The sequence below is a fragment of the Anopheles bellator genome, chromosome 2, assembly GCF_943735745.2.
Source record: "Anopheles bellator chromosome 2, idAnoBellAS_SP24_06.2, whole genome shotgun sequence".
Classification (NCBI taxonomy): Eukaryota; Metazoa; Arthropoda; class Insecta; order Diptera; family Culicidae; genus Anopheles; species Anopheles bellator.
Genome location: NC_071286.1, coordinates 31727722 through 31750898, shown reverse-complemented (window position 1 = coordinate 31750898; position 23177 = coordinate 31727722). Strand labels below are relative to the sequence as shown.

The 23177-nt window shown below is 50.7% G+C and overlaps 1 protein-coding gene across 1 annotated transcript in view; it reads left to right on the top strand.

Moving 5' to 3' along the window:
* The first annotated feature begins 4732 nt into the window (after positions 1 to 4732).
* Positions 4733 to 23177, top strand: part of LOC131209053 (rho GTPase-activating protein 100F) — a 30330-nt gene continuing 11885 nt past the window's right edge. The window contains exons 1-4 of the mRNA XM_058202024.1: positions 4733 to 4819; positions 17393 to 17683; positions 21351 to 21473; positions 21559 to 21696. Coding sequence (XP_058058007.1) covers positions 4733 to 4819; positions 17393 to 17683; positions 21351 to 21473; positions 21559 to 21696 — 639 coding nt within the window. The remainder of the gene's footprint in view (positions 4820 to 17392; positions 17684 to 21350; positions 21474 to 21558; positions 21697 to 23177) is intronic.

Sequence of the window (23177 nt, the reverse complement as noted above, 5' to 3'; positions counted from 1 at the left end):
CCAGAATCTTTCCAGAATCTTTTTGTTTGTGTTGTAGTACCGCCTCCCTTTCATCTGGAACCTCCTTGGCTCGAAAGGCCTCTTTCATATTTCGAATAATGCCCGGCTGGCTGTCCTTCTTAAACCAATAGTCGAACCAGGCGAAAAAAAAAACTCTCGCCATTCCCCACCGTGTGTTCGGTGAGGTAGGTTAATCCGTCGGGCGCGTGCGGAGGACGTGCGATAAGACGCATCCTGCAAAGATTTGGCGTTCAAGAGCCTCTCCCTGTAGTTGTCCTCGCCCCGGCGGGATTTATTAGATTTTTCGGCCACCAGCGCGCTGTTTGATTTGATGGAGGCGCTTTCTGCGTGATGGAGGCCCACTTTTATTATCTGTCAAGATGTTTTTTTTTCTGCTTCGAACCATCACCGCACAAATCCCTCCAGCGGCATAAATGGTCGTCCAATGAAGTCTGGCGCGTATATTTTATGAAAATATGTTCATTGCCTTTCAATCACTATCGAATATGGTAACGACACTGACCACCGAATCCTATCGTTCGAACACGCGTTTATTGGCGAAATTTCCGTGAACCATTTCTTCCAAAAGTCCTGCTCAAATTGGTGCAAACATCAAAGGTGCATTGAAAGAGCGAATTGTCATTCTTGTACATAAACTTAGGCAATTTGGCGCTGGGAAAGCGAGTATTTCATATTTCCACCGGCCAAGCGAACCGACAAAAGCTCAAACAAAGCCGTCCGAAGGAAAAAGAAGCGAAATTAAATGTGGACCTCCAATTCTGCCGCTTGTGGCTTCTGTCGGGAACAGTGCCGCACATTCCACGCATTCCGGCAGGATCGTCAAAATACCACTCGAAAGCGTCGAAGAAGAGAGAGAGGGCGAGAGAGAGAAAGAGAGAGAGAGTGCGACAAAGACAGGGCGTAAGGGAAAAAGAGAAAACGGATGGCAATGGAAAAGTGGCAAACAGCGAGAGAGTCGAGCCTAAAACGTTGGGAAAATCAATGGAGCAAAACGAAGTTGTGTATTCTTTCCGTACTCCAGGAGGGAAAACTCCAGAGAGTGACCGAACGCGCACCAGAGAGCGAGAGAGAAACTGGAACCACGACAGAGTGGAAGCGTCGTTAGGAAGTGTCCCCAAATGAATCGTTAGAAAGTGATGGCCATGGTATGGGCCGGACCGTTTGATGGAAGCGGATTAGCGTGGTAAGTAGACGAATCGTCCGGGGTGGGTGGCGCGAGGCTCTGTGGGGTTCACCGTTGCAGAAGCTGTCGAGGAAGTGGTATAAAGCCAGACCGGAGCGAGAGAGAGAGAGAGAGTATTGGCCTGGAGCGACGACGGACACTGAGCCAGTTTTCAGTGATCCCCACGACTCGCATTTGGTCACCGCCATCGGGAGCGCCTTCACGCTCCGGGTTATACATTTTTATAACCACAGTTTCTTGGCAGGCACTGCTTGGCACTGGTCCTGACTGACTGCAAGCCCTGCCTAGTGGCCCCCAACCCCCGCAGCCAGTCATTCCGGAAGAATTGGGGCACTCGGACCCTGCGCTTCCGGGACATCAGCGGGTTTCGCTTCCGGGTAAGAGTTCGGCCGCCCGCGCACGGGTTGCCACCGTTGTGGGTTGTTCCTGGATGGACGGAAAAGTGTGATCGGAACGTGGGCCCGAAGGTAGATCCGCGCAGAACGGGACAGGCCGCTTCTTCGCGGTGCCCCAATATGTGATGTACAGTCTACGGCTCTCCGTAGTCAGCGTACAGGAAGCTCTCCCAGTGTCCCGGAAGGATTGGGGTTCCCCGAATGGCTTATGTACAGTGGTGTGCCTTGATCGTGCCGTGCGCGTGTGTATGTGTGCGGGTGGCTTTCTCCCGCAAGAAATTGTGACCAAGTTTCCGTTGCCTAGTCAGTGCGGAAGAATTGGTGGTGGTTGCCAGCACTGGAACGCGTCAGCAATCCTGGCGATAGTGTCCACGGGATGTCGGTTTGGAGTCGAGTTCGAGTGTCAATCCGAGCGATGTGAGAGCTGCGTTGTGATTTATTGTTTTCCCTTTTGGCGAAGAAATGGGCGACAAATGATTTTCCCGTGCGTTTCCGCCTCGGTGCGTGTCGTGTCAAAGTGGACCTCGAAGCGAAGCAAACGATGCAGCCGAACGGCCCTCGGTAGTAGACAGCAAGCAGCAGCAACAGCAAAGTAGTGTAGCAGCGAAATATCGATCGCCCCTTTTTTCGCGTGTATGTTTCCGTTTCTTCGCAGTGAAAAGCCGAAGCAATCGCGGCGCACGCTACGCACTCACCACCACCAGCGTACGTGCGTACGCCTCCCACTCACACGTACAGCGTGCGCTACTATCATTCACCTCGCCGCCCCACAGGACACAATCGCCCGCACGACGGCTGTGCGGGCGTCTGCAAGAGCGAGAGAGAGAGAGAGCAGCGAGAGCGAGCTAAAGAGAGACAGGAAAACTCGGGAGAGAGAGAGAGAGAGAGGAAGAGAGAAAAGCTAAAGCACGGCCGACTGAGGTCGTTGACGGTAACGGTTAACAATGTGTTGGATATCACCGCGGATACGACGCGTCTCGGGCCTTATCCTAGCAAAAGGAGCCACGCTCGGGGGAGTCAATAGCGGGTGTGTCGGTGTGTGCGTGCGTGTTGTTCTGTGGATGATTGTGGCGAAACACTAGACCGTCGGAACCTGTGCCATTCCTTTCAAGTCCCACATTCGCTCACGAGCTGGACTCTCTCAGTTCAGCACTCCTTCACGGAGTGGCGCGCATGCACGGAGGCGAACTACCACGCTGATAAGAAAGCATTTCCACCTGACCGATGAGACATTGTGCAATAGAGAGCGAGAGAGAGAGAGAGAGAGAGCCAGAGAGCAACGCAGCCGTGAGTGCTTCTTGGTGCGCGTCCGAGTTGTAGGAGCTTTGGTCCTCCTTTTCTCGGCCGAGTCACGTGTCCTCGAGTTGAGCCGCGAGCGTGTGTTAGTGAGCTGCTGCCAGGACACTTGGGGCAGGGTGCATAAGAACGCGCCTCTGTCTCCCGACATTGCCCGACGGGCGACTAACGGAACTGCATCCTTAAAGCCTGTCGTTGCTGTCCTTCGATGCGCGAACGAAGCCGTAGGATGTAGGCCACCCTGCAGCGTTTGGGCGATGGATGGAGCGAAAATCCAGTCCCATCGGCAACAAGCACTGGCGCCTGCCATCCCGATCTGCCTTTGAGAGTCCTTTCTTTTGATAGGGCCGAAGCAACAGCACACCCCAACTGTGGCTCAACCTTCCTCGCAATGGCTACTTGCGCAACATTCCCCGTTGGGAGGAACGTTTTTCATTTTGCTGTGGAATTCCTTTTCCCGAATGCTTCACAGTGGTGCCAAGGTTTCCTTAAGTTCTCTTTTTATAGTACATTCCTAGTATAGAGGGAAAGTACGCGAAAGGAGACACTTTGCTTGGCGACACGATGCTCCGGAATCTGTCGGTCGGTAGGTTACTCCGATTACTGTCAAGTGACTTGTTGAAAAGTTTCCAAGTCTCTTGTCGTTTTTTTCTTGAGGAGTGACTTGAGACAATGTCCGTGTGGGAGCGAAACGTCTTCGTCCTGTCTTCAACCTTTTCTGAAGAGTGTCCTCAACCCCCGACCGGGGCCTGGCCCCTGCCTCTGAACCACCGCATCGGGGCTCATCCGGCTTTGATGGCAAAATTATAATATTTCCACCTTGCCGCAAACACCGGTCACCCGGGTCCCTTTCACCTCGGTACTCGGTCGCTTCCCACGGCGTAGGTCACGTTCGGGCACGTGGGGGTTCGTAGGGCTGATTGCAGGTTAAGTCCTCTCGAAAATATGGAAATTAAATTAGATAATCAGCCATTGGGTGTCCCGCCAACAGTTCCCGCCAGCACCGACTGAGGCTAACGTGTGACTGAGTGATCTGGGGCAGGGGTTTGTGGCCGTGCTTTGGTTGCTGCCTGCAGCGAAGTGTGCGAAGCGGAGTGAGATGTGACCGACCGACCCGATCGGTGGCACGCAATGTACGCGAAGTCGGCGCTCAGAATGAAGAAGGACCAGCAGCTGCCAACGTCTCCACTAAGTCTCCAGCATCCGACGCAGGACCACGACCAATCGGAGGAGCAGCAGCAGCAGCAGCAGAACTGTCAGTGTCGGCGTCTCGAAGTGTTCGGTGCGCTTGTAGTGACGGCCGGCGATCACGCCGAGGTCCTGCGGGATCCTACGACCATTTGTGCTTGCGCCCTCGAATCCGCCGTCAATGAGTCACGTTCGTTCTAACCAGAGACTTCAGGAGCCGTTCGAGCCGCAGGAGTGGCAGCAGGTGCCGTACGAGTACGCGGAGTGGCACCGGGGTGCCAGTCGAGGTAGTGAGCAGCGGCACCAGGCGCATCAGGCGCAGCAGTACCAGCAGCAGCAGCGACAGCAACAACAGGACGACGAGGACTCGATCGAAGAGGTGGTACGGCTGCACCAGGCCCAGCTAAGCCAGCAGCAGCTAGGCTCGGGAAGCGGCACCGGAGTGCGCAGACGGTCGGCCGGTGTCCAGGTGGGCGGCGGTGGGAGACGGGGCTTCGTGGCAACGGTTGGCGGTGTCGTCGGGCAGGGATTCCTTGCGCTGCGACGGACCCGGGTCCGAGCCGGCTGCGCATCATAGCACGGCCGGAACAGTGCTGCCAACTGCACCAGCCCGAAGCTAGTCGTCGTTACTCGCGCCCGACGTAGACTAATGCAGTGGAGGAAGTTCGCACGACTGAAAACGACTGCTACCGGACATTCGCGTACGCGAAGAATGCTTTGCTGTGGCCGAAGAAAGGTGAGTTGACCGTTCGCTCTTGGAAAGTCAAGCTTTTTGTTGAACACGAAGTACGGATGGAGAAGTGTTAGATGTAGTCGAAGTTACAGAACTCTGGATGACTAGTGACTGGTTTGTGGTCAACTAAACCTAGCAGGAAATAAGGTTCTTCCTATTAAGGCGTGGTACAGGATTCGCCATAAACAGTCTCTACCAACAACTACTGGAACTGGGACGTCCGACCTGCAACTGGGCAGCGTTGTGTGTTCGATGTCCACCGGTGAAGTGATGGACCGGGAGGCTTCATGAGATTGAACACTGCTTGATAAGACACCGGGGCCACTGGGTCTTCTCCCAAGAAAGTTGAGAGCATTTCGCAAGAGACACTTCAGGAGCGGCTCCACGGCGCTTGAAGCAGTGGGCCAAACTCTCGAGCGCGCCACTGGGGAAGAACATAATTTATGAGGATAAACAACGGACTGAACGACGTCCATATTTCTCCCTCCGCTAGCCAGTGCCCTGCCGAGGAGGTCGTCGGGTCGTCTGCAAAAAGTGTCCGGCCGCCAGCAGTAGGGCAGCGCGGTCTCTCTGGCAGCAGTCGTCGGCAGCCACATGGCACGCTACCAACGTGAATTATGTTTGGGAAACATTATGGGCTATCGATTTTCCCAGGCCCCATACAGGGCGTCGGTGTTGTCGTTGGAGTTTTATTGTTGGGCCCAACCTCTTACGGAGGGCTCGAGCACCGTCGACCTCTTCAGCTCTTTGGCCGACTCTCGAAGCGAGACAGTTGGGCAAGATGGCGGATGGCCGGTGGAGGCGCCCGGTCAGGCGTGCAGGCGGAACGTTGTGCTCCACTGTTGTGCTTCGCTCCCTTTCCATTGTTTCTGTGACCCACTGTGCGAGTTTCGCTTCTGTTCAGAGGCCAGAAGCTAAATGGCTTGATTGGAGAAATCATTCTACGGGGGTTGAGTCACTTGTTACTTACCCGTTTCGCACGTGACTTCGTACACTAAATTAAACCGTGGACGTCCACTAACACATTGGGCAGAAAGAATAAATACCATTCTTCATTGCAGAACACGTTAATGTGTCAAAAGATTTCCAATAGCAGAAGTACAAATTGGACTGCTCGAAACATAACCACAAGGGTTTGGAGGACAAGCGTAAGCGAGTGCCAAAAAGGTGTTGAGCAACATCTCCGCATTTTATTACCATAAATTGGCCATTATTTTAAAGACGCTCATACACTGGTCTTCGCTGCGCTTGTCCATCTTCCACCGTCTTGGCTGGGCGTAGTGCGCGGAAACAGGACATTCCTCGACACCTCGCCACGTGGACGTGGGTTCGATTTAATGGTCACGGTGGTTGGCCCCACGGTAAAACAGGCACGGATTCGCTTCGCTTTTTTTTGCGAACCCTGACCTGATGGAAAATACCTCTCCGAACACATTCCAGTCATGTCCGAGGCTTTTGGCGAGGGCGAAAACTGTTCTCACCCGCTTCTGGCTGACTCAATAATGGCACCCGTCCGCGGAACCGCCATAAACCGGGGAAGCAGGTTACTGAGGGCTCCGTTGGTCGCCCTACCCCCGGCCATCCTACGGTGGGCCAATCTTTGGGACGTGTTCGTCGACCACAAACGACACCGCTCCGGTTCCGGTTTTATTGATCGCACTCTGTCGGCGTGCCTTGATTAAAAAGAAATTAACGCACTAGTTGTTCCAAATGGACGTTTAAAATATGTTGTACAGCTTTCTTTAGCAGGTTTTACAGGTTGTGGTGTATACAATCAGCTAGGATTCGAACGCAGCACAGTACGTTGAATTTGTCAGGGTTCCGTGAGGGCACACTTGTACGGCAGACACAGGATTTTAATTGAGTTTGCTCCAACGAAGACCGCCCCCGCGTTCGTCGTCGGTTTTTAAACTTCGGCGTAAAAGTCCCCAAAAAATCGGACTACCAATTCCCCAAATATGACATTCAATGGCCACTCAGGTCCATCAGTTCCACCGAGCACATAGCGCTAGTTTGAAGAGGTTATCCAATAACGTCTCTGGATAGCCTCAGGGGTTCGTTGAACATTTTTGGGGAAAATCTATTTCCGACTCGACCCGTGTGGGTTGTGCTCTAGGAAATGAGAGTTTTTGTACAGTCGGCCATCAGACGATTGGTTCTTTCCTTTATTTATCTACTTTTAGTAGTAGTATTTTATTTTTTCGCAACCTGATCTACGCAGTAGCTCATCAATCCTTTTTATGGGCTCAGCGTATCTTTCTGCTCATTGCAAGAGAATGAAGTATCTAAATTTTAGCCAACATTAACGAGATTTCACTAACTGCAGTTAACGAAACGATGGAAAAACGTTGTTAATTAAGCGTTATTTTGTATAATTTTGCAGACTGACGACTTACGGAGGGACGTGAACTTATTTGGACGGGAAAGTTTAGCGTTTTCGTGAATGTCTGTAATTTCATATCAAGGGGTTAAGGTTACGAATGGTCCGGTCGGTCGAAATTGTTTTCCAGTTTTCTCGTTCTTTTGAACATTTTTTACAAGTACAACAATGTGAAAATCGTTGACGATTTGTCCATCGTGTAAAATAAGATATGAGATTTGGTTACAAAAAGTACGCGCAAACGAAACACAATATAATTGTTATTATATATTAGTAATACTTACAGACTCTAAACTAATATTGACAGGATAATGTCTCCCGAACTGAATCAATTTTCTATCTGAGTTTTCTACCTTCTTTCGAAATGAACTATGCAACCCTCAGTGGTTTATCGTGGGTGCATCGAATGTAAGTACGGCCACTTACAAAAACGGGTCTCACATAATTTATATAACATGCCACAGTGAATGACATCCTCCGGACAATCGAACACTTTCTATTTCTTCATCCACCAACACCACAAGAGCATTTGGGTGGGCAAGAGCGGGAGTAAAACGTGCTGTCATGGTTGTCCCAATTCAGCGTTCGAGTTCGAGAAGAACCAAACGTCGTGCCAGGACAATGGTGCCTGGCGAAACACAATGGCGCGCAGCACAGTTCGACAGCGGCAACCATTGCATTCCGCCACCGATATTGGCCAACCGAGGAGATTCCCGTTCACGAACTGGGGAACGTACCGGAATCCGGTACATGTCGTGCTTATTAGGGTCACTTAGGGCGTAATCACACCCATTATCGCCGCTCCCGCCCCCGCACGTCCCGCTGCCTGGTCCGGCAACTCGGAGTGACCAGCGCACGGCGAGCGTGTGACGAGCGAAAAACGGCTTTATAAATAAGAAAAAGGGACTCGGCGAGGCACTCCGTGTTGGTGACCGCTTCTGGGATTTCTGGACCAATTTTTACCAGAATCGCATACGTACAGCTCTCTCGGGAAAACGTCCTTTCCCTCGTTGGTGGGCCGGTGTGGGTGTGAGTGTGGGTCCTTCGGCGTGGCGCTCTCTCTCTCTCTCTCTCCGCTCCGCTTTTGCAGCGCTGCTCCCGCGCACAATCAGACGATGCACCACCCACCCATCCACCCGCCCAGCCAGATTCCGGATTTGTTGCAGTTGTAGGATGCAGCGTACTTTCATAGTATTCCGTTTGCGCGTAGTACAACCAGGACACACGCCTCCGGTTCCTCCGCACACCCGCCTCACACGTGGTCGCCTCGCTTGGACACGCTCCATTCTCCCACGGGACTGTTCTCTCTCTCGCTTTTGCGCTCTCCTTCTCGCTCTCGCGTTCCGGCACTCTCTCGCGGACGTGTGCCTGGTGGCCCCATTGGCCAGTTCCTGGAGGAGTCTTTTCCAGCTCTTCCAGCGTGGCCATTTGGTCCTGTGACAGGCGAAACAGGGTGACCAGTTCGTTGACCAGCCAATGCACAATGCTGTATGGTTTTCCTCATTTATACAGCTTTTTGTTGTTGATTAAGTTGATGTCTTTAGAAATGCTTTATCTTCGCTGTATGGGAGGGTAAAAGGGGTAGCCACCGGTGTGGCCGTGGACATGGTTCGGGACGTTAATCGATATTTTAACCACTAGTTCGTGTCTCTCACTCTCTCTTGGTCGGTCTCTCGTACTCACTCTCTCTCTCCCGTCCCATATCGGAGCGTACGCAAACATGGATTCATCCGGCGTACAACCCACCCCACCGTACCGGAAGTCCTGTCTGGTCCGGTGGGCTGGGAGGCCGAGGTACTACCGACCCGTTCCGGTCAATAATCATTACGCTGGTGGCAACGGCCGCGCTCGATGGTGACCAATTTTTCGGCATCGTAAACCGAACCGAACCTCAGACCGGGCCCACAAGGCGAAGGCGCTTGGTGCGGGTGTCTTGCGCGGGGAAATTGATAGCGAAAGAGGTCGAGAGCGATTGAGTGTATGCGTGAGAGAGCAGAGCTCGGACTCGGACTTTTGCCAAGGAAACGTTGCACCTACGATTCTTATTCGCATACATCTGAGGGCCACCAGGACCGGGCGGGCAATGTAAGGCCGGTGCATCAACACCGGATGTGCCTAGCGTCCCCTATTCATCTCGAGTGCATAGGAGTCGGATACGTGGGGGTCTGATGAATGGAAAGCTTCACTCACTAGGCTCGGCTCGGAGCTCGGCTTTCGGTATGGAATATTCATACCGCCGATAATCGGAGACTAATTAACGTGTACCGCCGGAGACTCTTGGCTCGCACCGGTTTTTGGCTTCTTATCAGTTCACACCGTTGCCGCCGCGGAAGGATACTCGGTGGCGTGGCGGATGAAAGAAGAAGTCCAACGCACGGACACACGGCGCTGTTGGTAGCAGCGAGACACGCATAACGATCATTAATGGTTAATACATAATTTCCTCTGCAGCAGCAGCGGCGAGCCCGTACCGTGCCCCAACCCCTTGATTGATGGCGGTCAATTAGTGGACCTGGCCGACTGGTCGGCCGGGGTGATGGCGGGGAAGATTTATTATGCGAAGGTCATGCGAGTGCGCAGAAGTAATGAACAGCAGTGACGGTATTTTATGCTTCGCTGGAAAGATTGAAAGACATCAACAGGCCAGCGCACGGGGCTGAGTGATGAATCAGTTTCAGCCTTCAGCCGGAGTGCTGGAAAGAGTCAATGGGCTAAAAGGAGAAAGATAAGGATCGAAACCTGAAATTCTCAAATGCAGGATCATTATAGACGAAGTGCCAATCTATTAGCAAACGAAGCCGAATCGGTTGAATCTTCCACGGATGCTTGACTGTCCATAAAACACGGTTGCCAGACTCGAACACCGACTCGGGCGCTGCTTAAACATTCTTTATGTTTTCCTATAACGCACTTTGGCTGTGGGCGTTGAAAAGCTGGAGGCGGATCATAAATTCCTAGCCTTGTTGAGGTGGGTTCATTATTCTAAAACTCGATTGTGGCGCCACGGGATTGTTGAAATGATGAGCATCACACTGATCTAGTACTACGATAGAATATTTGTTTTGCGAACGATATTTTTCGATTTATTTACTGAGGTGTTCAATGAGTTCACAACGACCACGTTTAAATTCAGAAACACCTCTTTTAATGTTCTAATTGAAGACAAAAAGTCTTTATACACTTTCGTTGTAAAAAATAAAGTGTCACATCGATACTAAATGGCTTGTAAAAAAAGATTAAGGTGATCGATTAAAATATGATTTTATAAATAATACGTTCATATAAAGAGTGTTCAACCACAAAAAAAAGCTTGACTCGTAGCAGCGCCCACTGTTCGGATCGTAGCTACGAACTCGAGGCTCCGAACTTATGGAACACCCCAGTATTTGATGCGTGATACTAAAATTATCTGTCGAAAAACGAATACTAAAGTTCTGTTGGCTTACAGCATCTAGGACCCCCTTTATGGAGAATTTCCGATCAAGAAACACCTGGAACGCTCAGCAATTCACATCATCCTCGTTTCTAGATCGTTCGTTAGTAGCTTTGATATTTTTAACTGGTCTTGAGACGATTTAACTTGCTCTTTTAGTTCGTGCAGATTCTTGATATTATTCTTTCCATAAGTAAAACGTTTCCTGAGTGTGTCTATACTTGGCAAGTTTGACGCGACGTAGAGTTTGATGAGTAACAAACAAACACCTGGTGGCTGCCAAGAAGTCGTCGTCGAATTGATCGATCACCATGTGGTCCTTGTATCGTGGTAATTAATGTTCACATGAATTGTTTATTTTGGATGGGTTAAATCAGAAACAATTCAATCAAATCGTGTCAATGGTTGCCCAGTGTTGGGTGTACTGTAGCGTCATTTTTTGATATTTTTACCACACGTTATAAGCAAAAAAGTCACAGAGCACTTTTAGTGCAGTATTGATCCGCCTTAGGAGTTACTAAAATATGACTGGCTCCTAGTCCTCGCCCTATTAGTTACACATCTTAGTAATTAAGCATCGCTGTCTTCGCGTTACCTGCCGCTCTAAATTTAACCCCGCACAGGTCGTGAAGTTATTTTCACCCGGCGAAGCCTGTCGGTTCGCTCCGAAAGCAAACCCACGTCAGATGGAACCCTCGGGTAAATGGCGTGCATTAAAAATAATTTAATTTTCCCACACACCACCTGCCCACGCGCTGTGGGTGGGTGGACACCCCTTGATCCGCCGAAGTGGGCCCGAAGAACATTGAGCCCGGTCCCGGTTCGATTTCAAGCATAAACGGTCGTAAACATCGCTTTCCACTTACTTTTCGCCGATTCGCCAGTGAACGTTGGCGGGTAGAAGGTTACCGACGGCCGCCGGTGGCCGAAGTGTGGGATGGAAATGGGATGACGCTGGGTGCGCTCCTACCGCCTTCTTTCCCCGGCCGACATCGATCTGACGATGCACGTCCTGTCCAATGCCCCCTATTGTGTCCAGCCCGTTGGTCCCCGGGCTGAGTGGGCGCCAACTTTGGAGAGGTTGGCCATCGAACTTTGTAGCGGTCGTGTTGGCGACTCCGAAAGGACTCACTGCACTGGCCGGAACAAATGACTGAACCACTTGAATGGCAGGGCCACTTCCTTTCGTTCAAGTTTTGCATGCGAATGTCACAGTTGATCCTCGGCTTGGTCCGGCTTCACGCACACCACGAGACACAGAGAGAGAGAGAGAGAGAGAGAGAGCGGGCACCCACACACAGTAGGGGGAAGTTGCATGTACAGGAGCGCTCTCTCCCCGTCGGTTACTGCGTTACTGCGTGGGGCGCCGCTGTGTTGGTTACTGTGGGTTGGTGGGTGAAAGTTTACTCCCGCGTACTACTCCGTTCTGACTAGTGTATGTCGACTCTGATCGACGAAACGGGCGGTGCGCGTCGCGTGGAGGACACACGGGTTGAACGGATGTCCTTGGATGGGTGTGCGAATGAATGGAAGCGATGAGAGCGAATCATCGAGTGGGAGAGCGTGCGCTCACGGGAGTCCTCGGGAGCTCTGGCCTCCGGTGGATGTTGGCGTAGTAGTGGACCAGCCTGTGTCTTCGGCTGGCGCACACACGCGACACACCGTCCCAGGACCGACGACGACGACGACACTCTCGACACGCGACAGGATCTGGCTGGCGATGAACCCGCTCTCGTCGCGGGTTCTCGTCGAGAGCCTCCGTTTGCTCTGCTTGTTCCTTCGGTCCGTGGGCTGATTGGTTTGCCCGCACAGAAAAGTGAAGCTCCTCGGTGGGCCACCCTAGAACGTGAGCGCCATATTTGACGTGCCAGGTCTGTCGGTGCGGGTTCTAGTCCTAGGTCTGCTCCGGAACGGAGCGTACACTCTGGCACCCTGGCTCCGGTTCCGTGTGGGTCCGCAGCGCACTCTAGACCAGGAGTATCCCGGAGTCCGCGGAGTAGGGCCACGAGGCCCTGGTGATAAGCTTTAGGCGTCGGAGGACGGTCCCACAGTGTCCTGAAGGTGACCCGCGGTCAGAAGCCACGTTGCAGGAGCGATGCGGACCGAGACCAAACCGTGACCGCCGTGTACAATCCAGCCACCTGTCCAATGGGTCCAATTCGAAACCAGCGACAACATATCAGATGTGCAGTGGGTGAAGCGTAGTGAGGCGTGTAGGTGTAGCCATAGGAGCCTCGACGCGAGCCCTCGAGGCCGTAGCGTTACTCAAATGTGTGATAGTGCCACGACCGGGTGCTTCTTCACGCGGAGCAGCAAGGTGAGCAGCAACCGTGGAGGGGCGGGGGGGCTGGTGTGGCCGATTCGCCATCCTTCCCCGTCGTAGAGTGGCCGTGGTAAGGCCGCTGGTTCCGACGGAGTGGAGTCCTGCATTATTAATTTATTTTCCTGGCCGTGGTGTGGTGGCGGGGTAGAAAAACTGTGCCAGTGTGTAATACACGGCACGCACTCTCACTCTCTTGCTGCACCCCCCCCACACACGCCACCCACCCGCCCGGTGGCCCGGCGTGTGGCTGTGTAGGTGCGCGTGTTCCGAGAAGCGTTTGCGAGAAGAAAATGTCCTTCCACAGCGTTCGCAGTGTTTCGCAGCTGCGAGTGAGTGACCGAGTGAGTGGCGCACGAAGGACCCCCCCCGGGCGGGGCGGGAGGGGGGTTATCCTTTTTCACCTTTCGGAGTGGCCAATGCGCGCGATTTCGCCGAAGCTCCACCGTGTCACTCGGTCGTGGGTGGCTTACGCGCTTGCGTGTGTGTTCGTGTGGCGAAAAGGATGTGCTATGCGTGGATGTGCACCGCGAGTGCCTCAGTCGGGGAGACCGTGGAGAGTTGTCCAATTCAACAGTGGAAACTTTCATTCACACCACTACAATGGCCACGCCGCGGTACCGTCGACGCCACGTCACGGCACGTCACAGACTACTACGGTTTCGGGAGCCTGTGCCTGCCACCTACCAGCCCGCCTACCTGCCGGACGGACGGACGGGTGGCTGGCAGCGTAACGTCACACCGTCACAGCGTTGGGAGAGGTCCTCGGTGGGCCAATGACTAACGTGAAATTTTCATTGCAACCCTCGGTGCAGCCCGGTCTCAAGCCCTTTTCGGCCGCCACTCCGTTATTACGATGGTCATGGATGTGGGACACACACCCACACACCACCCAGCCGTCGGGCCAGCCGTCCAGCCGTTGACCAAGGAGCAAAAGGGAGAAGAACCCGCACCGTAAATGGGACCAGAAAGTACATTTTTAATGAGTTGAGAAATTTCAATAATGGCAGCCCCGCGCTAGTGTTGCTCGGAAATCCAATAAAACAAATTGACGTTGTTCTCGGGGGTCCGTAAGGAGTCCCAGTAGTCTAACAAAAATTAAAGCAAACAAAAAAAAAAACGAAGAAGAAATTGGAACGCCTCAAGTGGGTTTCTCGGCTCGAAAGTGGCGTTTAATGAGGAACCGAGAACCGGAGGCTCCTTGCTCTTTCGAATAGGGTTTTTGGTGGAGATTTTCGGGGCACGGACCGGAGTTGCATCGAGATGCCGTGTTGCAGCTGCATGGTGTCTCGGCGGATGTCTCTCACATAGTCTCTCATGATAATATGTTTATGGAAAAGTCTCATGGAAATTACTGGGAAGTTTCCCTGTTATGGTAGACTTAACCACCAAAGAGCACTTTGAAGTGAACCTTGTACGTGACATAAAACACTAACCCATTAACATTTTAGTAATTTGAATGGATTTTCCCAAAACCGCATCACTGGAGCTCATGCTCACGAGAATGGCCGTATACGCCTTTACATTTAAAATAAACAGCAATTAAATACAATGTACTTCACACAACTTTCGCTACAAAAGCGGCCAATCGAGTGGAAACAAAAACCGGAACCTCCTGCACCGAACCGAGCCAGCATGACAGTGTTGCCGACAGAATCGGGTTTTTCATTGGTTCTCCGGAACCGGTGTCCCGACGCCGGAAAGTCCGCGGAGTGCGTCATCGTGCATTCCATATGCAGATTGTGTTCGATGTCGCCGATTTCGCTCCGTCAGTCAGCAACGGTCCGGTGCCGGTGTCCTTGGCGGTGGATACTTGACGAGCCGAGCCACGCTATTTTATCGTCAGCCCGTGCCATCTACCTCGAAGAACGTTCAATTGCGTTCGCCAGCCGGGAGTCCATTTTAATCTAATAGCCCTCCCGGCCAATGACAATATTTTCCACAACTCGAACGGGCGGACGTAAAGTAACGTAAGCATTGTGCTGGAGCAGCAGACCAACGTAACGTAGCTGCACTTAAGCAATGAGATTTTTTAGTCCTATTTTTGTCACATTAATTGGTGAGCGGTCGTTCGAGTGTCCTACCGAGGGCTTTAGTGGGTCACCGGCACAGAATATGGCCAGTAATGTTGAAACATTATTACTGTTATCTGGCGTTATCTACCAGAAAGGACATCGGGAGAGCCTTGGGTCTCCGTGACTGGTTCCATTATATGCAACATCATCTTTTAACTAAGAAAGGCTCATTGGATTCATGAAAGATCATAAAGAAAACAATAACACAAGACACAGCAATATTATTTTGAAACGAAAATAATGTGGTGTTCCACAAAGTATTTGTCGAGTGCTTTTTCGTTCTTCGTCGTATAAGTTGTTTTATTCCTTTTTTAAATAAATAGACCTTTCGGCGGGAACCCTTTCGGCAAGTAAATCATCACAACGTTTGTCTTTAAAGTGTGATTGTTCCGAAAAGCATTAAAAGAACGGCTCTTTAATGGGTCGCGTGTCCCTTTTTCGGCAATTAGAAAAAGAGAAGTGTTAAGCAAAAGACCAACACACGGCCAAAAATGAAAATACAAATCTGAAAGAATGGAACAAGAAACGAATTGCCGTTGACAATGGCCAATCGTACCATCATCGACGGCGCACGTTGTTAAAATATTCATACATGTGCTCAGTCGGCCGTCATTTTGTGGTCAAATCGGTCAATAAGGCGGACAGTTTGCTTCACAAAGACGACTACGATGATGATGATGATGATGATGAGGATAATGGGGGCGATGCGGTGATGGGTCGGATTGAATTCAACAAATTGTGTCACAGTCCTTTCGCGCCATTCCGAGCGAGGTGCTAGACACCACACCTCCGGTTGGGGGGGGGGGGTCGGAATTCGTCCTTCGTCGCTGACGCTCCTGATGCGGGCAGGCACTGTGTCCGGAGTCCGAAATGTTGGTGAAAATTACGCTCCAACACCTCATCGTCGGCGCTGCACCGACACCCACCGCCATCGGCCGCTGTCTCGCTCGCTCGGCCGGAACCGGAACGCGCTTTCCGCGGCCGGTAGATTAGATAGTAATTGAATCCGGAAAAGTATCCCAATTAGAGGGCGTTTAGGCGAATTAGCAATTCAAATCCGGACGATAGTCCGCACTCGTCACAGGATTCGCGGCCGGCCAGTGCCCGTGAGGATTGCCCGACTGACCACAGGACTCGCGTGCTCGGGGTTTGCGGTGGGAACACTTCGCCGGCTGTCCGACACCAAATCGTTGCCATTTGAGCCCCACCGGGAGCGTTCGGGGCAGTCGTCCGAAATGGCTGTTTGTTTAGGATCGTTAGCAGATGCTGCCGCGGCCATGTTGCACAAGATCGGTGGTCGTCGGTTGTGGGGCTGCGGGCAGCTCCTCCGAGACCGGGTTGGTTGGCTCCCGAAGGGTCGTTCAGATTGCGCTCGTAGCACTCAGAGTGGGCCCACTCGAGAGCAATCGGCGTTCTGGCGTGGACAGCGGAGAGATTGCAGGATGGCAGGCTGGCACGATAAGGATCGAGGACACCGGTAGCCGATGGCAAATTATTTTTAATTGTTGGGTCAATGCCCCCCCCCCCCCCCGGTGGACCGGGTGCGACCTTGCGTCGCCCAACTGGTCTACTCATTTATTTGTTTTCAACTTTTCGAAAAACCGCACGATGGGGCTTATCAAACAGGGTGCTCGAGTGGGTGGCTGGTTCTGGTGGCAAGGGGTGGGAAGGAAATTAGTGTTGATTTTCCTAACCAAACAGCGAGAAAAAAAGGAACGGAAATCGATGCCACCGAGCAGCGCCGATTTGCTATTCAACGTCGAACGTGGTTCGTGGGCATCGGACCGGGAACCGGGCAACCGGGTCGGGAAGATCGAGAGTGAGAGGGTACGTTCAGCAGGAAAATGTATGCAATGTATTGAAAGCCAGCCGAAAGCCGCGTGAGGGTGGTTCACTTTTAACGGTTTCTCGCCGAGAAACCGGAACGCGAAGTGGACCGGAGCGGAAAGGACCTCGGAAAAGCCTTTCCGAGCGCCGAGTCCGAGGCGCGATTGAGGAGCCGATCGTGGAGGTTAAAGTGGGGCCCTGTCTGCGTGACGGCTGCTGAATTATTAATCATCGATTGTTCGCCGTCGTGGAAGCGTTCGGAAGCTTCACCACGTCCGCCCGCGCTGGGCATGAATTTCCAATATGCCGTTTCATATTCTCCGCTCTTGCCGTGAGATCCAGCGCCAGGAGATGTTCGAAACCCAATTTTTTTGGGGGGTTGCCTGCTTTGTGGTACTTACGGGACGACGTCAGGCTTTCGGGTCCGCCCGTGCCATTCGGCAACGTTCCGCGACGGTCTCGTATATGTTTCACCGAAATGATAATCTGATTTCCGGACGTGCTGGCTAAACGTTTGGTTCGCTTATTTTTCTTTTCGCAGGAAAATGGAAGATCTGTGCCTGACCTCACCGCTAGCCCCGGGCGGGCACCGCCGGGTCCGATGCCTCCTCACCAGGCGCAGGCTCTTCAGCAACAACAGCAACATCAGCAGCAGAATATGCAGGGCCACCACCAGCAGCAGCAGCAGCAGCACCAGCAGCGGCAGGGCGTTAAGGAGCCGGTCCTGCTGCAGGGCGACTTCCGGAAGGTGTCCGGCATCAGCTCGGAGATCTTCCGGCAGATTGAGGCGGTGGAAAACGACCACGATCCCAGCACGGCCGCTGCACTGGAGGTAGGTGCGGGACGGGGTCTTCCGGGGCCTTCGCGAAACGGGACACCATTACTTCCCTTAATACCCTAAGGCGCTAAGACGCTGTGTAAGACAAGCTTTACCAAACCGTTTTGGTTCATCAATGCGTACACGTAAGCGATTAACGAACGAGACACACTTTGAACGCGTCAAATGTAAATTACATTCACATATTACTATTAGAATTTGAAATAATTTATGCAGTTTTGTAATACATGTTTTCTGTGGACCATGACCAAGAGCGATCTGGACAGCCAAAACACGGTTTGATGATGAAGAATTGGCAGCATTGCTCGATCAGGATGTATGTCTTTGGTTCTGAGAAGAGCTTGCAGAAATGTTAGGAGTTGACTACTCGACAGCTTTCAAACGCCCGAGTGCCAAGGAAAAAATGATTAGAAAAATGTCTCATTTGTGGTTCCACATGAATCGAAAAAAGGATAACCATTTGCGAATTTCTGCTTGCAGAGACAAAAAAAGAAAGGTGTTCTTGTACCGAATCGCCACTGGTGATGAAAAGTGGATTTATTACGAGACTCCTTAACGCAAAGAGGGCTGAATACAGCCGCGTGAACTGGGAAATAAATCGCCTTCCTCGACAAAGCATCTGTAGAGTAAATAAAAAGAAACGCTCACGGTTTTGTTCTGTTCGATTAAGATCGATTACTATACCCTGTCCATGTTTTTAGGCTGTTTTAATATTAGATTTTTCAGCACTGACACAAACTCAGTCGCGGATTGTAGTTTGATGTGCTAAAGTGATGCTAAATGCCAGGCGTTCGCAGATAGTTCAATTACATTATGAATCTTTTGTGTCCTTTTAATTCTCTGTTGGAGGAAATTTCAAACTCCAAATTCAGAGGTCTTTTTACAAACCAAAATTTGGTGTCCTTGTACCTCTTCTATTCTCTGCTTGCTGCATTCTCCTCATACAAAATTGAGGCAGAAGATGTTGTCACAATTTGAACGCACATTGTTACATTTTAAGCGAAAAGACATTCGGAAGTTGGAAAAGATAAAACCAGCAAAACACTTGTGTTGATCTGCAGGAAATAGGAACATCATTATCTCCGTTCATTCACAATGCACTTTTCTAGTCAGACCTCTGGAGCAACCTTAGATAACTTAATGCTAAACCAGCGTGAGCATGTGAGCATGTTATTACCCTAAATAGTTTTAATCCTAAAAGTACCAACCTTCTGTATTCTCCGAAGAAGAAATGTACACTCAGTCAACTATCTATAGGCGCACCCACGTTTTTGCCGTATCTTCCAAACCGTCTTTTCGATTCTACTTCTGGTTTTGGGACTTTTTGAAGTAAGAAAAATTATCAATAAACCCATTTAGTTGGATTGAGTTTGTTTGATTTTTAGCTTTTTTTCGACCAAATACGATCAGCACTGTCAAGTTAATATAGGCGCACCTAATAAAATGATCAATACGTGTGTCTTTTTCAAGTCTCTGTATTTATTGTGAGGGTTAATAGTCAGTTGGCTTTCCTAATCGCGGAATGACTTGGAAAATTCTGCTTGTCAAACTGTGAACCAGGTTTTTCAAAATTATTGGGTTAATTTGTTCCCAAGCTTCCAAAATGGATGCCTTAAGCTCATTAACAGAGCTGTATTGCTTCCTATCCGCATAAATTTGTTTAACCAATATTCCCCCGACATTTTCAACTGGATTTAGATCCGGAATTCGCGCTGGCCACCCAAGCGAATCGATTTTATTGGTAGCAAACCATGTTCTAGTTGTCGAACTGTTGTGAATGCTAGCATTATCTTGCTGAAAAACCAATTCTTTTCGGCGGTGGGCAGCTTTAAACGGGATCAGACAGTCTTCTAGAAGCTGGATGTAATCATTAGAGTTCATTTTACAAGATGTAAAAGCCAGCTTGAGCTTGCCCGCAGAGCAAAACCCAAGCCACACCATAAGAGATCCTCCTCCAAAGTTACGGGTGGAGAAGTACTGCGGATCTTTGCGTAAATCGCGCCAATAGCCTGTTAAACTGTCCGGCCCATCCAAATTCAACTTTTTTTCATCAGAAAAGATCACCTACAATAAAAAAACCGAAAAAGGAATTGATTTTTTTGATAGAAAATATGCTCTTCAAAAAGCAGAAGAAAACCCAAAGATACCATTTCCCACCGACGTACCATGTTTCGCAAATTCTACACGTTTCTTTTGTTGTAGTAGGCTTAGATTTGGTGCCTTGGACATTTTTACTCGAGTTATATTCGGGCTTTTTAGCAAAACCTGGCGAATAGCTTCCCTGCTAACTGGCAGATCCAGTGTAGATTGGATTTTTGATAGCGATATTGTCGAATTTGACGCCAATTTAACAATGTTCCGCTTGGTTCTCATCGACATCTTGGATTTTCTCGGATTACGCTTCGCAGTTCCATACCGTTTAGGATCCTTTAAGTAATTACGAATCACATTATCGGATCTCTTCATTCTTGGCGCCATTTCTCGAATAGCTACACCCTCCTGCTTATATGCCTCTATCAATCCCTTTTCTGTTTCACTTAAAACACTTCCTTTTGGTATATTTAAGAATTTCACTTGGAAAACTCGTCACGAACACTACTCTCGGAAGCAAAATTCAAAGTGCGTGTATACAAAATTGACAGTCACGAAATTGACATATACTAATTTTGACACATACTGCACACACTATATCACAAGCAAGCACTTGATTGATGTTACTTGATTTTTTACCAAAAAAATCACACTGAAATTGTCATTATTCAAAAAACACGTTACAAACATGGTGAAGTGCGTAAAACTTGGGTGCGCCTATAGATAGTTGGCTGAGTGTATTATTCACGGAGTTGAGTAATTACTATCTGATCCCTGCTTCAGTTTGATAACCACTGCTTCATTTCAACAACTGACCGTGAAACGATAAGTGAAGGCGAAAGCTATGGCAAAAAGTATTCCACGTAAAACGAAGTAAATTCCACGAACTGCAAACATAAATTTGATAACGCTGATGCTGACAAGCCAGCTATTTGCGGGCTCTAACTGGTAGCGAAGACCACCAGGCGAACCAGTGAATGGTTTTAGATGTAATTTCAACAACATCGCTACATTTCAAGACTCGCCCGGCGTCAGTGGGCGTCCTGCGGACAAGTGCTTTTCGAGTGGCCGGGTTTTTTTTTTGAGCTTTCATTCGCTCACTCGCTCCAGTCGTGCGGATGGCATCCGTGCGGGGCCGTTGTTCTTCTGCCCGGGTCCAGTGGCTGTTGCGCAGAATCTTTCTCCTGGTTCCGTGGTTCGAAACTAAGCAGCAGCCACAGCGGTGCGACCGCAACAGCCACCGGCGGCTTCCGGCCTGTGGCGGTTTTCGGACCGTTTGAAGATCAAAGCCAAAATGCATGCTCCAGTTCCCGGGCAAGGGTTCCAAACCGTTCCAGACCGAAAGCAGAACCATCCACCGGTTGGAAGCAGGCGAGAGTGTGCCTGGGCAGCAGCACACCTTCGATTGACGATAAACAGGCCCCGAGTCCTGCCAAGGTCACGCTGGTGGTCTGCTGGGACCGAGAAGAGAAAGTTTAAGACGACACTAATTGAGTTTCGGTGTTTGGGACGGGGACAGCGTGTGCGTGTTTGTTTATCTTGCCTTTTTCTCCGTTTCTTGACTCGGCAGGTGGTGGAGAGGCGCGGAGAAATGATAGTTCGCATCCTGGAGCCGCGATGTATGGGCAGCCGGCAGGCGATCGAAGCGGGCCAGAAGTTTCTCAACAAGAGCGACGCCAGACACACGGTCCAGGTACGTAGGGCGACCAGCCACCGGGAGCACCCGGAGGGAGCTGTAATGTAATGTCCTTTCTGCGTTGATCCCGTTGATTCGACAGCTGGTCGAGATCGTGAAGCGGCCGGGCCAGACGCTGGGGCTGTACATCCGCGAGGGAAACGGTGCCGACCGCTCGGACGGTGTGTTCATATCTAGGATAGCTTTAGAGTCGGCCGTTTACAACAGTGGCTGTCTGAGGGTAAGTAACGAACGGGCCTGGGAAGGGAAATTTCAATTAAACTCCAATCGAGCGAGTGTGTACGAATGTTGCCAGGCGTCAAATTGGTTTTTATTGTGAAGTGGCATTGTGACGGGCGACGGCGCATCGACGTTCCTGTCGCAAGTAGGCGGTCAAAACTTTGTAAGAAAACAAGGCACCGCTCGTGGGTGGGATGTCCGCACGGTAAGGAACAACTTTCGCTCGGAGATGTCGCACGAAATAAAAAAAAAAGGAAACTTTTGGAACTGTCGCTCGACACCAACACACGCAAGCGGGGTGGATGAATTTCGGAGAAATTTCTTTACATTATTGTAAGAGTAAGTTACGTCCAGCTAGGGACAGGGAACGTTCGTAAGCTCGTTGGCTCGGTTTAGTATAACATTTTCCGGACTGACTACTAGTCTGTATTTTTTATTTATTTCTGCTTAACGCAAAAGCATGTTTAGTACTCTCGTTACATGAAGATTGTTACTTCTCTAGTTATTCGTTATTCGGACTTAAAAAAGAATAATAAGGAGTCCCGCATTCACTCAAAAGGAATACTTCACTCTGTTCTCTTCTGTTAATGTATGTTTCGCCATACAAAACCCATAATCATTAAACATAGACCATCGGCCATCGGGACATCGGTGTACGTGTGGTCTAATTAAAAGTTTCCCCGAAGCCGAGCTTAACAAGGAATCAGGCTGCGGTTGTGACAAACAACCGCGTCGTTTAGCGTCATACTCCGAGCCAACCGAAGGATGCCCCTTGGAAAAGCCAGTGTTTCAGCGGTGCTTCCGTGAACGGAAGGAATTAAAATGTCGCGAACACCATCGCTCTCGCGCCCTCGGGAAAGTGTTTCGAAAAGCGTCGTCTCCGGGCCAGGCTTTTTGCCGGGAACGTTGCCGATATCGATGGAACCGAAAGCACTCCGGCCGTCCCATGCTCGGGCGTCCCTCAGTTCCATGCCAGGTTGCCAACAAAATGCTTTTATCGGGCGTCCCGAAAACTCGCTACGGTTCTCGAGGCCCCGTAGGTTATTATTAAACCTCATTCTCACCGTTGGCCGGCCGGCTCTGTGTGCCACTTTCGATTCTCGTTCGTTCGGGGCGAACGAACGCCACCAGGCGCCTCCATCCAGCCACCAGGCGCCTCCATCAGTCACCAGGCGCCTCCATCGAATCTTTTAAAAGTATTGCCTCCCGGCCGGCCATCTCCCTGGTCGTTGCCCCGTTATGTAACGTACCTGGTGGTGTGCCTGCCGATGTCCGCTTTTTTTGGGTCCAAAAAATCCGAGACATCTTCGCCTCGACAAAAGGGGTTCGGAACCGACAGTGGGATGACTAATAAAATAAACCAGCGAAATGTGTTCCCGGAGTGTGTGCCACATCCACATCTGATCGAATTCGACAAGGCAGTTCGCCTTTTTTTTGCACTTGGTCCTTTCGCATTTACGAACTCCATTGAGTATGGCTGTC